Here is a 17,060-nt window from a genome sequence, read left to right on the forward strand (position 1 = left end):
TCAAAGCCGCAAGGACCCTTTCTGTTGCATACGGGTTCCACCTCGGGTCATGCTAAGTTACCTGTGGTCTACCGCGGATTCTTTCCCCCCGGCCTTTTTCTTAGAGTGTCTCTTACAGACAGTTACCGCAGCCACGTGGGTTTAATTGTAATCCTGTGTCGAATTAAGTGGGGACATCGTACATCAAAGGAATGCACTTCAGTGCTGAAAATTGCTTATATGGTAGGCCGGCCGAAAACAGTAAATAATAATAATTATCATTATCATCCTCATATAAATATGGGGTAGCAAAAAAAAAATATCATCAATAACGAAATGTGAGGATATTAAACAGGAGTTTCTAGAATGTGTCTTGGAGGAATAATGCTCATTCTTCCAAGGAATATGTAAGCACAGTTTTTGTCGTACGATGCATAACCATATATTAACAGTTTTAGTAAACGACCGATCCTTGAAATGTATTCAAAATAGATTCATTAGTAACAAACTGTGAATAATGTATCGAATTTTACACTCAACAAATATTTCAGACGACATAACCCTTAATACCTGCCAGTTTGCTTTTCTTCGGCATCTCACAGATCAGGCAACCAAACAAAATAAAGATGAAGTGTTATTTATAAAAATTCGTCTTTAATAAACTTACACAAAGCTACACAACTTCAAACACTGATTTTAGTTAAGAGTATATACATGTGCGAAACACAATATAAATAATAATAGTAATACCAGAGAAAATAGGTCATATGTGTGTATTCTTAGTATTTTGCTACAACTGAAAGATCGAGACTGTTAAAATTGTCCATTACAAAAAATAAATTAATTTCAGTTCATATGATATCCTCTTACATGCTCTGCTCCCTACTTTGAATTTCTGAGGCAAATAGGCTGCTTCCATAACATTTCTATTACCATTAATCTTTTTAACAAGAAATGGGGGGAGGGGGTCAAGAGGAAAAATGCAACGCATAAGTCAGTTACATTCATACTCTCAACTACTCATTTATTATCCTTATTATGATCCTTACTATCATAATTAATATCATCCTTAAACAATTGTTAGGTATCTGATCAGCTACCCTCATTTAATTACTAAATATGCTCCTACTATTCTTTTTTATACCTAGTATTATATCGGCATCTGTCTTTCTGCAGTATGTGAATAAGGCCATGAACTTACGTAATTTACCTTTACTATAATTATCATCATTGGTATTAGCATTATTATTACTGCTTAACCAATGGCATATCCAAACAATTAAAATGTCACCAATATGCACTTCAGCATCCAAAAATAAATCAGTCTTCAAGGCTTTTCCTTGGATAAGAAAAATATGTCAAATCAGAATTTATCGAAACATACACCCTGTATTTTTCGTAAACCTAAAATAATCACACTGGTGGCCACAAGGCCAATCACTCGCAGGACTTGCAAAGATATAAAAGAAAACAAATATGGCCAAACCAAGGCCTAATGTAACGGTCACGAGAAAAAATATAAATAACAGACGCTGAATAAAAATAATTTACTCAATATAAGGTCAAATGAAACAATTACTGACTCTACATAAGGCCATATAAAACAATGATTTACTTATCAAAAGACTAATAAAACAATAATTATCTCAACAACGAGACCAAATCAAACAGTCAGTAATTCAAAAAGGGATAAAAGAAAACTATTATTGCTTAACAAGAGAGGATAAGTAAGATAATCACTGCCTCACCAAGAGGCCAAGAAAATAATCGACTCACCAGGAGGCCGAATAAAAGAATTTGTGTCTGAAAAAGGGGCAAATAAAATGATTATTAACTATGAAGGAGTTAAAGAATACCGTTAGTGACTCAACGATGTCGAAAAAAATATTAAGACATAAGAAGAGATAAAAAAAATAACGAGTGACTCAGCAAGAAGTCAAATATCAATATTTGAGCGAACAAAATAAGGAAATTCTTAAATATCTAAAGTTAAGAGACTGCGTCACTAACTAGTAACATTGAACAACAACGATATGAAGAATAAATTTCATTTAAACAAACAAACTCTATAGAAGACAACCAATCTACGAGAGAGAGAGAGAGAGAGAGAGAGAGAGAGAGAGAGAGAGAGAGAGAGAGAGAGAGAGATATGAACGATATATATAATGTAAAGATATTGGTTACATAAAGCCAGAATTTTGTGGATCTTGTTCATATTGCTTTTCCCAACTCAACACTTAACCATGATGTCCCCTGAAGACCACATAAAATACAAAATGCAAATAACCAAAGACCTAAAAACTATTCCCAAAAAAGTAGCAACCTGAGCACTAACAACGACAATGTTTATACAATAATAGTTGATGTTGTTTACCTACCGTCCTTAAGTAGAACTAATATGCGGATCATAAAAAACTGGAATATGTATCTTCATATAATTTAAGTTTTACATATATTTACACGAATAAATGCAAAAAACTTATCTTAATGTTATCTTATGTTAAAATTCTCAAAAAGGCAGTTAATAATAAAAAACTAACAATATGAAAGGATTTTGGATTTACATAATTTGACCCCATTTGGACAAACACTGGGGCTGGGGATACCATTCAACTACGATGTGCATTTTGTGGAAACTCAGCAGTTGTATAAGGAAGTAAAACTCGAAAGAGGTTAGACAACAAAAATAATGGAAGAGAGAAAGAGGTAAATTAGAAGCTAAGAAACATATTATACATCTTAACAAATATGACGATGGTAATCCGATACTTCATATTAAAGAAGGGTAAAAGCTATAATCAAACCCTTGAGTTCTCATCTCCTATGTACTGAATGCAAAAAATATGAGAAGGAATGATGAAAAGGATACCAAAGCATGTTTTTTATCAATTATTTGCGATAATACAATGCTAAGTAAAATTCTGATAACAGATTCCATACACAGCTTACTTGTTTATATATATATATATATATATATATATATATATATATATATATATATATATATATATGTGTGTGTGTGTGTGTGTGTATGCATATGTATATATATATGTATAAATATATGTACATATATATGTATGTGTGTGTGTATGCATATGTATATATATGTATAAATATATATATATATATATATATATATATATATATATATATATATATATATATAATTTACTTAAAATTATGCATCATACAGACTAAATTGCTACTATACACAAACTGCACTTCAAAGGTAAGCCCATAACTTTTACGAAAGTTTAAGTTCAAACATGTGACATGGAATTATACAACAGGAAACCGAGACCAATGAATTAAGTTATTCGATTACATCAACTTTTAGTTGAAATCTAAGTATGCAGATATTACGAGATATTTGACTAACGTGCAAAAAAAAAAATATAAAATGTCTATCTCGCAACTGCTGATAACTTATTATACCATCACCTTTTATCTTAGTATGTGTATCCTAGAAAGATTTAAATACACGTCTTAAATCTAGGCACGGCAAGCCCCTCTCACAAATCTTTTAACCAATCCAAGAAAGAAATGAATCACATTTAATCTTAACAATCTATGGGGGAAATTAATCACATTAAAATATAAAATATATCCAATCATAATCTTCATGTTTAGTTACATTTCTATTTTAGTGCATGACCGTATGTCAGTGGACATATATTACTCTCATTTACCATTACAGTAAAATAAAAAAGTATTTTATATAGAGAATTAAAACAAAAAGTCTGTGAATATAAAAATGATTAGTGTACAAGAGTAAATACCAAATAAGGAATATATTGCATTAAATAAAATATCCTTGAACGGGTAGCCATACAATCATAAACATTCAATAGAGATATGCTAGGTTAGTTCAAGTATCCCACAAACTCAAATATTTTGCTAAACTTTTAGCTAACCTTTCGGTTTGACGACAAAAGAAAAAAATAAATAAATTGAGCTTGTGGGAAGGGGTTATTTTGGCTTGATCATATGTCATGAATCGTGGTTTTTGGAAACAAATGACGTTTGATTTTTGGTGTAATCGAACTATAACTTTTAAGCTAATGTGTACGTTTGTGGCCAGTTTGTCAAGATTTGCTAAGCACATTTCAATGAACTATAAAGGAGCTTCTAAGTTTAATGGTGATAAAATGTTGGTAATACGGTGATCGAAAAAGCTCATTTTAAGGAAAGCCACAAATAAATAAAATTCAGTAACAAGAGGACATACTGATAAAGGCTTTTGGACAAGAATGTGAAAATGTTGAGGATGTTAATCAAAACTAATGCTGGCACAGCTTATGTACATGTTCTCTCTTTATGGTACTACGATCTACTTATGTTAATCAGGGCTTAAAATGGTTCTTACTCATCAGAATTTTCATGAGATCTGGGAAACATTTTTTTTTTTTTTTTTTCAGCGACAGATAGTAAATAACCAAGAGATTTGATCAAACCAGTTCGATACATTCGTTTGTCATACAAGTTCGACAAAAATTTGGATTTCAGATTACTATGACAGGAAAAAATGGTTAGGTAATTTAAATCAAGCTCTTAAATACAATCTTAAATCTCAAATAATGTCACCTTTATCAAAAGCCAACGACCTGGTCTTTTGAAATTAACCATATCCAAAGGTGAGAGGTAGATTTCGACTCAAATTACAACAAATCATCATATGAAATTAGGTCTTATTTCGTAAAATGCTACACCACTTGATATCTATTGACTTATTTATTAGAACCAAGCTAGGGCTTCTCGAACTAGAGTTGAAGTTTGGTATATAATAATAATAATAATAATAATAATAATAATAATAATAATAATAATAATGTTTGTGAAGCAGATATGTTGGCATAAAAACAATTAAATCAAAACTGCCGTGGCAAAATGTGTTCAGACAATGAATAGGCATACTACTCAAAGTGCTTTGTGCTTACCCTATAATTACTCGGAATCTACAACTAATTCCGAACGAGGAAATGCACAAACTTGGTGCAGGTCCAAACTTAATCATTCAGAATGATCAACACAATGTCTTATTAATGCCATTAAAGTTCAATGACTGCGCATAAACATAAACCTAATATATAAGGTAATCTTCCTCAATGAACCATACGTTACTCATGAATTCTGTTTATAAATTTAAGACATGAACTGATAAACGTGTTATTAAATATTTCAAGATGATTTTCTCTTTATGATAAGTATACAGTATACTACGAAAACTATTTTTCCCTTTCATATTCTTAGAATAAAAAAGCATTTTCTATAAAAAGAAGAAAGACATCATAAAGTAAAGAAAATTATTTATAAATTGTTCATATACAAATGAAAATAAAAAACGAAGACTTACCTTCTTTGTCAACAGAGAAGAATCCTACACCATCGCCAGAGATGATATTATAGTTCAATTGTCCTCCATCTGGATCTCGAGCACTCAGTGTTGTTACAAGAGCACCAGGAGCTAAATTTTCATGAACCCATCCACGTAATATCCTTTGGGGGAATACAGGAGGTCCCAAATTTTCATCCACATCATGAATTTGAACAAAAAGTGAAGCCAGAGACTCAAGAGGGGGTGAACCTTTATCTTGGGCTCGGATAGTTAAATTATATGATGGCTGACTTTCGTAATCTAAAGCCGAAGCTATTCTAACAACTCCTGTTTCTTCATCAATACGGAAGACATTGCTGTGGCTATCTAGAAGAGAATATGAGATCTGCCCACCAAGGCCTAGATCGCGGTCAGTGGCACGAAGTGTGGCAACCACAGCACCAAGAGGAAGGTCTTCAGGCACATCTACTGACAACATACTAGCAGCACCAAATTCAGGGGGGCAATCATTCATATCAAGAATTGTAACTAAAACCCGAGCAAGAGCAGAACGAGGGTCCTCAGTAGAACTATCCCAAGCCCTAACCCTTAAATCATATTCACTCCGTCTTTCTCGATCTAAATTCCCAGAAACATACAAAATACCAGTTTCTTGATCAACTGTAAATTCCTCAACATCAGTGACTAACTTATAATTGATTTTAGCATTAATGCCATCATCAGCATCTTGTGCACTAAGCTGTGCTACACTTGTACCATTCCGGGTATTCTCTGGCAAATGTAAACTGTAGCTAACACTACTAAATTCAGGAGCATTATCATTTACATCGGTAACTTTTACAGTTAAATTCCTTGAAACACTTTTATGAGGCACACCCAGGTCATATACAGTAATATTCAACAAATACTCAGGGGTATGTTCATGATCTAGTGCTGCCCATACAGACAACACACCTGAATCAACTCCAATTCTAAAGACAGAATCTGTGTCGCCTCCTGATACAGCATACACCACTCGGCCATTGTGGCCTCGGTCATGGTCAGTAGCTTCAATTTTTATGATTTCTGTACCAATGTCTGCATCCTCAGGAATTTCAACAACACTCGGAAATGTTTCTGGAAGCTCAGGAGCATGTGCATTGTAACCATAGCGTAAAGGTAAAAGAGCATAATGCTCTTCTGCTGCATTATTTTCAGTTGCGGCTGCAACAATTTCAGAAGCCTTTGCACCAACCCCAGTACTATGACACTCGACATGTGAATGTTGTCTTACCATAGCTTGATCTTCAGCTTTATCTGTTATAACTGCAATTGTAACACTTGTTGCATCAGAAACATGAGTCCCATCTGTAGCAGTTACATTAAGAACATAAGTTCTGGTCATGGCTCCAGTGATCATATACTTTCTCAAGTCGCAAGTCAAGGCAAGAACTCCAGAAGAAGCATCCATAGCCCAACACTCCTCTGAGATATCTCTTTGTAATCTATATCTTACATCATTATCTACATCTAGGTCTAGAGCAGAAAGTTTAAGAACACTCGTACCAATAGGGGCATCTACTGAGACCCACCCCTTACAGTCTACACCCTCAAATTGTGGTCGATTATCATTGATATCCCGAACTTTGACCTTCACTGTAGTTTCTGTTTCTCTCTTGAATGGTATTCCCCAATCAGAAGCTCTCACTTTAATGGTATATACTCTTCTCTGAGTCTCATAATCAAGAACAGAGGAAGTTCTTACAGTACCATCAAAAGGGTCAATACTGAATGGTACCTGATCAAGATTGGCAATGCTATATGATATGAAGCCATTTTCCCCTGAATCTTGATCTGTGGCTGCAACCCGAGTAACGTAAGTACCTGAGGGTTCATTTTCATCAAGCGTGACTTCTGTATTTGGGGTGTTAAACTGAGGGGCATTATCATTGGCATCTGACACACGAATAATTACTTTGGCTGATGATTGCTTTCGGCGTGCATTGCTTGCCTGATCCACAGCAGCCACAGTAAGACTGTAATAAGCAGTACTTTCATGATCCAACCACTCAGCAGTAGATATCAAACCAGTTTGAGGGTTAATATGAAAATTTTCATCTTCATTTCCAGCTACAATTCTAAACAGAACTTTTCCATTAATACCTTGATCAGTATCTGAAGCAGCCACAACAACAACAGGAGTGTTTGGAGGAGCTTCTTCACTTACAGATTCTTCATACTGTTCTAGAGCAAATACGGGTGCATGATCATTAACATCTGCAATACTCACATGTATATTGACCTTAGTATTTCTTGAGGGAGTGCCAGAATCCGTTGCTTGAATGGTCAGGTTGTATCCTTCTGGAGCCAGTTCCCGATCTAACAGCTTAAGAACAGCCAAATTATATTCCTTGGAATGAGAACCATGGGTAATACTAAACAACCGGTTTGGGTCTCCTCCTATGATATCTACTTTGTCAACTACACCACTGTTTCCTTCATCAGCATCATCAACATTAATAATAGCATATATGTGTGTGTGAGAATGCTCAATTACATGAGGAAGGTGATGTACATTAATCGTTGGCGAATGTAAATTTACTCTCTGAACCTGTACCTCAACTGTAGCACGTGCTGCCCTCGCTGGCCTGAAACCACGTGCCTGGGGACCTCTGTCTTGTGCTAAGATACCAACCCGATGTATTCGACCATACATTTGTGATAATGGCCTTGTTACACTTACAATACCTGTGGTTGGGTGGACAGCAAAATAATTGCTTTCAGGATTTTCTAATGAATAATAAACCTGACCATTGTACCCAATATCGGCATCATGCGCTGTGACGGAAATCAACGGAGTGTGTAAAGGCGCATCCTCACCTACACTGATCTGATATGAAGTTGGATAAAATAAAGGGATATTATCGTTGGTATCTAAAACCATGACCGTTATCTGAGTTCGAAACTTAGTCCTACCACTTCCTTGCCCATTGTTCCTAACTTTGGCTTCTATATTCAAGATATATTGTGACTGCCTCTCCCTGTTAAGAACATCACGCAACCCAGTCCGAGTTCTGATCTGTAAGACAGCCATGCCTCCCACAACCTCACTCTCTGACGTAAAGAAGCCATCTTCATCTCCTTGGACAATATTATAGGTAACATGGCTGGTGGGCGGCAGAGTCTCAAGGGGGATACCTATGAGTTCCTCTGCCGCCACGTAGGTTCTCGGGAGAGAATTCTCATAGATGGCGACACTGTAGTTCTGTAAAAATGGTTGAAATGTATGTTCATCTGCAGTGGTAGAGAACTCCGCATTGAGAAGTAGCAACGCCAGAAAGAGTCTGAAGAGTACGTTTGGGAGAGGGCGAGGTTGGGCATACAGGGCACAAGGCTGTGTGGGCCAGGCCACCCGCAGGCCCGCTCCCCGCGCCATCATGTACCCCTCACCATGTCATCTTGGCCACATCATCTGGAAAAAGAAGAACGTAAAGCCGATTAGTCATCGTTACTGGTATCATGCACAAAGTCACAAAAAATCAAATACATTAACATCTACATTAATGACAACATAAACCTATTTGGACATGAATGAAGTAAACGATATACAATGAGTCATACTTTGGTCAGTCAGTTCAGTTACTTTTAAGAAATATTTCCATATAGATAAAATTGTTAAGCAACAACTGGGGCTAACAAATAAAGCCCAGAGATAATAAACGTAGAAATTGATCTCTAAAAAATTATCAAAGTTTCGGGAACAGACACTTAAGAAAAAAAAAAAAAAAAAAAAAAAAAAAAAAAAAAAAAAAAAAAAAAACTTAATACAGTCTATGATCCAATAATCATTAGATTAATAATCACATAAAATATACAAATTATGGTGTTGTGGTTAGAATCAATAGCTGAATGAGAATATGCCCACACATAAATCAGTTAGCCTAAACATTCAGGAGAGATAAGAGCTAAATATTTTCTTGGCATACTGATGGCATTCATATGCAAAGGGGTCAACGACTCGGCAAGTATTGCTATGCGTCCATCATGACATTCTACTAATGAAAGATTCTTTTACGCACGATTCACTTACTCCGGTTCCCACTGTAGGTAAATATAAATATATATATATATATATATATATATATATATATATATATATATATATATATATATACAATGCGTGTAGACATTATATATATATATATATATATATATATATATATATATATATATATATATGTGTGTGTGTATATATATAGTGTGTATACATACATACACATATACATGTGCATACATACATGCATACAGTGTGTATATATATACATATATATATGCATATATATATATATATACATATATATGTGTGTGTGAAAATGACGTAGGGTTAGTAATCTAATTCGTCAAAACTAGCTGAAAAAAACAGGAGGCTGACCTATAGGTGCCACCTATTCCAGGGCAAAAGGAGTATGGTTATTGAAAGATTATAGACATTATCAAATACATCTATATATAATATAATGAATGAATACATACATACATACATGAATTCTATATATATTCTGCCACTGTGACAGCACGTAAAAAAAAAACAAGCACTGCATTTAATACCAAGTTTATTCAAGTGAGAGTTTCTAATGATAAACAACCAACGTAGCAGTTCTAAATACTCAGATTGAGTGATTAATGTAATTAGTAGAATTTATAACTGCCACAAAGCAACAACCTTAACGATGATTTATCTAAAACTTAGGGAAAAGGCTGTACTTAGGAACAAGGCTTATGTTACCTTTTTAATTAACAGACATGAACCAGTTCATTGAGGCTTTCCACAGTTTCCCCTTCTTGCCATGAAAATCTAAAGACACTATTACACATACACCAACACATACTCACATAAACTGACAGACTGATAGGCATACATAAATATACCTTTTATGAGCGTTCGTCAAATCAGCATTACGGTTACATGAAAAACACCACATATATGATGTACCGCTATTATTATTATTATTATTATTATTATTATTATTATTATTATTATTATTATTATTATCCATCATCATTATCATCATCATCATGCATTAAACCTGATGGCCAATATTCTATTTGTCAACAATTTTGCCAAGTCTAAACTCATTGCAGTAAGGGGTAATTAACTAATATTATCATTACACATAATGTGTACAAATAAGAAGAAAACCCATGTAGCCTAATAAAATTGGTAAACATAAAGATGTCCAAATTCTGATGATACTCATTTGAATAATAATAATAATAATAATAATAATAATAATAATAATAATAATAATAATAAATTCTAAAATATTTTGTTACTTTAGTCCTTGTTGAAAATTTTCATCATTATAATGATACACATTTTCAACAAAGACCATAGTAACAAAATATACATTTCATTAATATACTAGCAGTTGGAGGCCGGTTGGGACACTCTATCATTTAAATGTGTGGCATGTTTTAGTAAGAGTTAATTACTAATGTATACCGGCGTAACGAAGCATTCCTTCAAACTGATTCTATCTGTGTACTTGTAGCTATCTAAATGGTAATTTATAACTGGGAGGGAAACGACCAGCATGACGGAAATAAATGTTATTTATTTCATTACACAAAATTTTTCTCGAGATGCAAACCATTAAATTTTTTGGTAGTCTATAATAACCGGAACCCTTGAAGCCCTGTTTAATATATTTTGGAGTGAATAAAATCAACAGTCTCAGTTCAAAATAGTGACGAACAGAGAAACTTATGTATTATCTGTACAGATAATATTGCATACTTGCTGTCATGTTAACATTACTAGGTAATAGATAAATTCACTGATTAACGAATTGTTAACAAATAAACTCACTGATTACTGAATTGTTAACAAATAAACTCACTGATTACCGAATTGTTAACAAATAAACTCACTGATTGCCGAATTGTTAACAAATAAACTCACTGATTACCGAATTGTTAACAAATAAACTCACTGATTGCCGAATTGTTAACAAATAAACTCACTGATTACCGAATTGTTAACAAATAAACTCACTGATTACCGAACTGTTAACAAATAAACTTACTGATTAACGAATTGTTAACAAATAAAATCACTAATTAACGAATTGTTAACAAATAAACTCACTGATTGACGATTTGCTTATAAATCATCACTATCATCATCTCTTCCTACGCTTATGGACGCAAAGGTTTGTTAACAACAAACTCACTGAATAACAAATTGTTAACAAATAAACTGATTAACGAATTGTTAAACATTAAACTCAGATTAACGAATTACTGACATATAAACTCACTGATCAACGAATAGTTAGTTACCATACTCCGAAAACAAGAAAACAACATATAATAAAGGAAATAGCTTAGCAGATCTATAGCCATTGAAAATTCTTCAAGAGTAACTGCATAAACACCGACCAGGTCAGAGGAAGTCAGCTGACCTACCAACTATCAATGAGACAAAGCCAGATCAGCAATGACAAATGCTGAAAGTGATCACGATATATATATCCTCCGAGAGCAGAGGAGCATTCGCATGATGTACGTTCATGCCACAATCTTTCGAATAAGACATGAATTTTGGCATCAGCGCAGGCAAAAGACTATCAAAACTTACTACAGAAATACAGAAATAAAACGATTATTATAAGTGTATCAATTAGGCGTAAGAGATGGTAATGATATATATATATATAAATATATATTTAAATATATATTTAAATATATATATATATATATATATATATATATGTATGTATATATATATATCTATCTATCTATCTATCTACATATATATATATATATATATATATATATATATATATATATATATATATATATCTGCAAACTCTGTCCAATGGGGCTGATGCTATGCGAAGCTTCAGTTAGTCAAGTCTTCCGAATCCAACATTAAAAAGGAGCCTTGGTCGAAAAATTAGCTCATATAACAATAACAGAAAAAACGCATTCGTCTTTCATTGAAAAAAAATATGTATATATATATATATATATATATATATATATATATATATATATATATATATATATATACATATATAATTCCAAAAAAGATTTCTCTCGGCACCGCCAAAATTATTATCACAATAAAATAACAAAAACTGAATGAAAATCGCAACCACCAGGACAATAACCAAACGACCGATAACAGATGCAATGTCATACCTTGCAAAGAATCTTTTGCAAATGAAAAATGAATGAAAAATTGCATAAAGAATGAAGGGATCGCAATGAAAGAGCGGTGCCCATTATACATTCCCGACAAAGAAAGTATTCGATAAAATGTTCCAGTTCCAAAACTATTCCAGTCGGCATTCTCCTCAACTTCGGAGAGTGCAAAATCCAGAACCTTCCAAATATTTTCCAGCCCACAACCCGTCCAAGACACCAGACATAATGGATAAACTTAGCAACATTACTGATACCAAAACCCATCAGATCAACGAACAACTATTTGCTCTTCTCACTGTCCTCTACTATGGTTGATAAAATCTGTCATCATTCACCTCTCTCTCTCTCTCTCTCTCTCTCTCTCTCTCTCTCTCTCTCTCTCTCTCTCTCTCTCTCTCTCTCTCTCCATAAATTACTCTCAACGGTTCCACACAAATGACTTCCTTTATAAACCCCAGATCCAGCTCCCCATAGCCTTTTCCTTCTCTCATTCTATTTCTTAACAATTATTGCCTGCCTCCTTTTGTAATCTAGTTCAATAGCAATTCTATCTCTCTCTCTCTCTCTCTCTCTCTCTCTCTCTCTCTCTCTCTCTCTCTCTCTCTCTCTTCGTTTCGCCTCCTTGCTTCTTCCTTTCTCCCTTCTTTTATGCTGGAATTAATTACATCCTTTTCGCTTAGCCGTGAAAACATTCCCCGCTGTCGGTGTGCGCTTTCAGTCCTTCCCTTCTTTCTTAATTGAAACTGCTATGACTGGGTAGCATTTAGTCATACAACTTTATTGCACCTCTAATTGCTTCGAAACAACAGATAAATGGCATAAAATTCTTATGACCCTAAGAAAGGAAGGAAAGGGGGAATTTTCTGGTCGATGGCGGACAAAAAAAAAATTATATTAGCATAAATTCTTTCTTGTGGAACCATTCTTTTATTTACGTGAAGAGTTTTAGGGTTGTTTACTACAGGATTAACATAATAAATCTAACATGTAAACTTTAATGAAAAGACTAACGTTCGCCAAATTTAAAATCAAAGGCTATGGTCGGAAATATGAAATTAATCGTGGTATTTATTGAGTTCAACTTCAGAATGACAATTTTTCTTAGCAAGAAAACTATAATCTTTGACTTGCTAAAATACACTCTATCGCCTGTTTCTTTTAAGTTCATCTGATGGTTTTGGTTATGTAAAGCGGTCCAAAAAACATTCTAATGTTCAACTTTATATAAACGTGTCATTCTTTTACAAATACAATGTTCAAAAAGTCCTACTTAATACATTAAATATCTGAATGCATGTCTTACTAACAAAGTAGCCACCATAAAATTATTCCACTCTTCCTTTGCTATTTACATAAATATCTGCTCATTTAAATAGTGTAGTTCACGAACAACGTTATCGTCACCCTCATTCATCATCTGGGCAGGTCACAATAAAATGACCAGATCTTCCAAACGTTAAATTCTTATAATAAACTTTAAGCTTATCTAACTGCATACTTAAAAAAGCCTACAAATCAGGCCTACACAAATATTTTTCCAACTGGGGATTCAATTCAAATAACCCACTAAATCCCCTGGCAAACCATGTAAAATATTCCGAGAATAAGAACCAAGAGGATGACATTTTGTGTGTGTTTGAAACCCGAATGTCTACTGAATATTCAACGGATTCCCCAGAAAACCCTAAATTAGCCCGTTTACAAAACTTGCCAATATTTCTACAAGTCCCAAGAGTCCACCCATAAAACTCCATACTTTAAAACGGGTTACCGCACGGACTGCTCATTAACACATCTACTTAACATAAATACCCCTTGAATATCTACAAGCTATCTGAGAAAAGGGCAGTAAATCTACATCCCACATCTAAAAGCTCTCTCTAAAGGAGCTTTATAAAATTTGAAAAGTAATTAAGCAGCTTACAAACTTGAGAAAACATGAGCGCAAATTATGATACACTATTATAAAGTATCAAAAATTCTTGGAAAACATGAGAACAAATTTATCAAACCTGTATATAAATCTACCCAAAAAAAGCCCTTAAGCAACCAGATTCTCACTTTCAGTAAATGGATCTTTAATACGATCATAGCCAAAATATGTTACCAAAATACTTGGAAAAGAAGCTGAAAGATCAATAATACATAAAATAATTTTCTAGCGATCGACAAAGATGACAGAAATAATTTTACATCTAAAACAACATCTCAGATATATATTAATCCATTTAATCTTCATATAACTAATTAAAACCTTCAATGAAAAACCATATAATCAATACAAAAGGTAATATAATATACTTGCATACTTGAATAAAAACCCATTGCCACTTTTACTAATATCAAGAGCAACCTAAATATCATATACAAACCACTCTGAGCCTCTGTGCAGAAGCTATGAATTGACACATATAGCTTAAAATTTCAAAAGCAATACCTATGATCCAATATAAAAAAAAAAAAAAACTTTCTGCAAAGCCTAAACTGGATTTAAAAAAACTGAGGTTAGTCATCCAGCAGAACTTGCCAAATAAAGATTAAAAATAAATAATTAAAAAAAATTTCTTCCTGATCCTATAGTTGCGATACATATGAAATAGAATATAACCTCCAAAACCTACGAACTAACAAAGACACACGCTAAAAAAAGAAAAAAAAAATACCCCTACAACTCCATCTGCAAAAGCTACAAATCCATCAGTAAGACAAACTACAAAGAGAAATTTTGCAAGACTGCACCAACGTTGAAACAATGTTGAAAACAATACAAATCTTATTACAGGAGCGTTGCGTGACTTGTGTGCCAACACCCGTGAACCAGAAATTGTAAAAGCTCATCCAAATAGGAAAATAAACAAACGAATGCAGATATAAACATGAAAGGATGAAAGTTCCTCTATCAAATTGAAATAACTCTAACAGCCATTTTTTCTTCAAATTTTCAACACATGACAACAAAAGGTTTTCTCATTATATCGATAAAAACAAAAAGAATAACAGAAGCAGCAGCATCATCAACAGCAACGTTATATCCATCCAACATTATGGGTAAAAAGCTCTAATGCAAACGAAATCAACAAAAACATAAAATATTTGAAAACAAATTAATAAAACCATAATAACATTTTCAATTATAAAATAATAATAATGAGGCCAGGGTCATATGCACTGCAGATACTATAGAGTCGAAGACAACATAATTCATACAAGTCGTCCCCCAAATACACACACAGCACCTACTGCATGCGACCTGTCCACAGTATGAATTATCAATCTTATACAATAGCCTTTACCCTGTCAACACAGAACCATGACTGTGACAACAGCGTTCTAACACTTCGTGGAAATGAGACGCCACTTACAACCGGTGCCAGAATATACCCTATTATCCTCCACAAACAGAGACGCCCCCCCCCCCCTCCCTGACCAAATAGTCTCCCACCCCACCACCATCCCACTTTACCCACCAGTATAAAGGGATCCCTCACTACCCTTCATTAATGGGCAATGCATAATTACAATTAAGGCGAATGCTCTTGAACCAATATAAATATTTGACGGCATCGACCCAATCCGCATTATATTAACATCTACGCAGTCATGGAAGACTGCAAGCCTCTTGTAGCGTCTAAACATGTACACACTTAAGAAGATACTTTCTAAACACACGAATACCCACATAATCTCCAGTATTTAATTCTTCAAAACCTTTTGAATAATAATCTATCGTAGCATTGTTAAGACTAATGTATGTAATCATTTCATCTCTGCACAAAACATTATGCACTTTTCTTCAAAACCTTTAATATCACTCAAATTAGCATTCCTTATTACTCCCTCCTCTTCTGTCGCCTCCCAATCCCTTTCCAAGAGTATTTTCGCACAAAAAAACACAAGCACGATTTCCACCCTTTAATTCCCCAAGACCTTAACAGTAATAATTTACAATCTCATTATCAAGCCTATTACCACAATACCTTTACCCGGCCATTATATATTGTGCAAGAAAAAGTATATGAAAAAATTCCTGATCAGCCAAAGCAGTACTTTTCTCCCTCCTCCTCTTCCTCCTCCCTTAAACTAGCCCAACTTCCCGGAACACTTGAGCCTCGATGATCTCCCCTTCAGGTGCCGACTCTTCGGGATCGGTTGACGACAAAAACCAACAGGCCTTTGTAATGTCCAATATCGGAGGATAACGGCCGGGGGAAATTACGGTCGTGGCGAGTCAAAGAACAGGAGGACAGGCACGCACATCGGACCTGTTAGGCACGCAACCCGCCAGGAAGTAGCAGAAGAGGCACATTCTTAGCGACTTTTGACTCTGTAACTTGATGACACGTCGTTACGGAGAGGCTATGTACTAGGGAGAAAGCCAGGCAGACAGACAATCAGTCAGGCAGACAGACAATCAGTCAGGCAGACAGACAATCAGTCAGGCAGTCACAGAGAGAGAGAGAGATCAATATTCCGGTAGATAAAAAATTAGGTTTCTAGTTGATAGTAACCGCTTAAAATTCATTCTGAGAGAGAGAGAGAGAGAGAGAGAGAGAGA

The 17,060-nt window shown here is 34.3% G+C and overlaps 1 protein-coding gene across 1 annotated transcript in view; it reads right to left on the reverse strand.

Moving 5' to 3' along the window:
- Positions 1-1,723: 1,723 nt before the first annotated feature.
- LOC137643257 (fat-like cadherin-related tumor suppressor homolog) overlaps positions 1,724-17,060 on the reverse strand; it is a 284,094-nt gene continuing 268,757 nt past the window's right edge. The window contains exons 2-3 of the mRNA XM_068376098.1: positions 5,333-8,765; positions 1,724-1,782 (exon numbers count right to left, since the gene is read on the reverse strand). Of these exons, the coding sequence (XP_068232199.1) occupies positions 1,724-1,782; positions 5,333-8,732 (3,459 nt within the window). The 5' untranslated portion in view covers positions 8,733-8,765. The remainder of the gene's footprint in view (positions 1,783-5,332; positions 8,766-17,060) is intronic.

Source organism: Palaemon carinicauda, chromosome 6 (assembly GCF_036898095.1).
Source record: "Palaemon carinicauda isolate YSFRI2023 chromosome 6, ASM3689809v2, whole genome shotgun sequence".
NCBI lineage: Eukaryota > Metazoa > Arthropoda > Malacostraca > Decapoda > Palaemonidae > Palaemon > Palaemon carinicauda.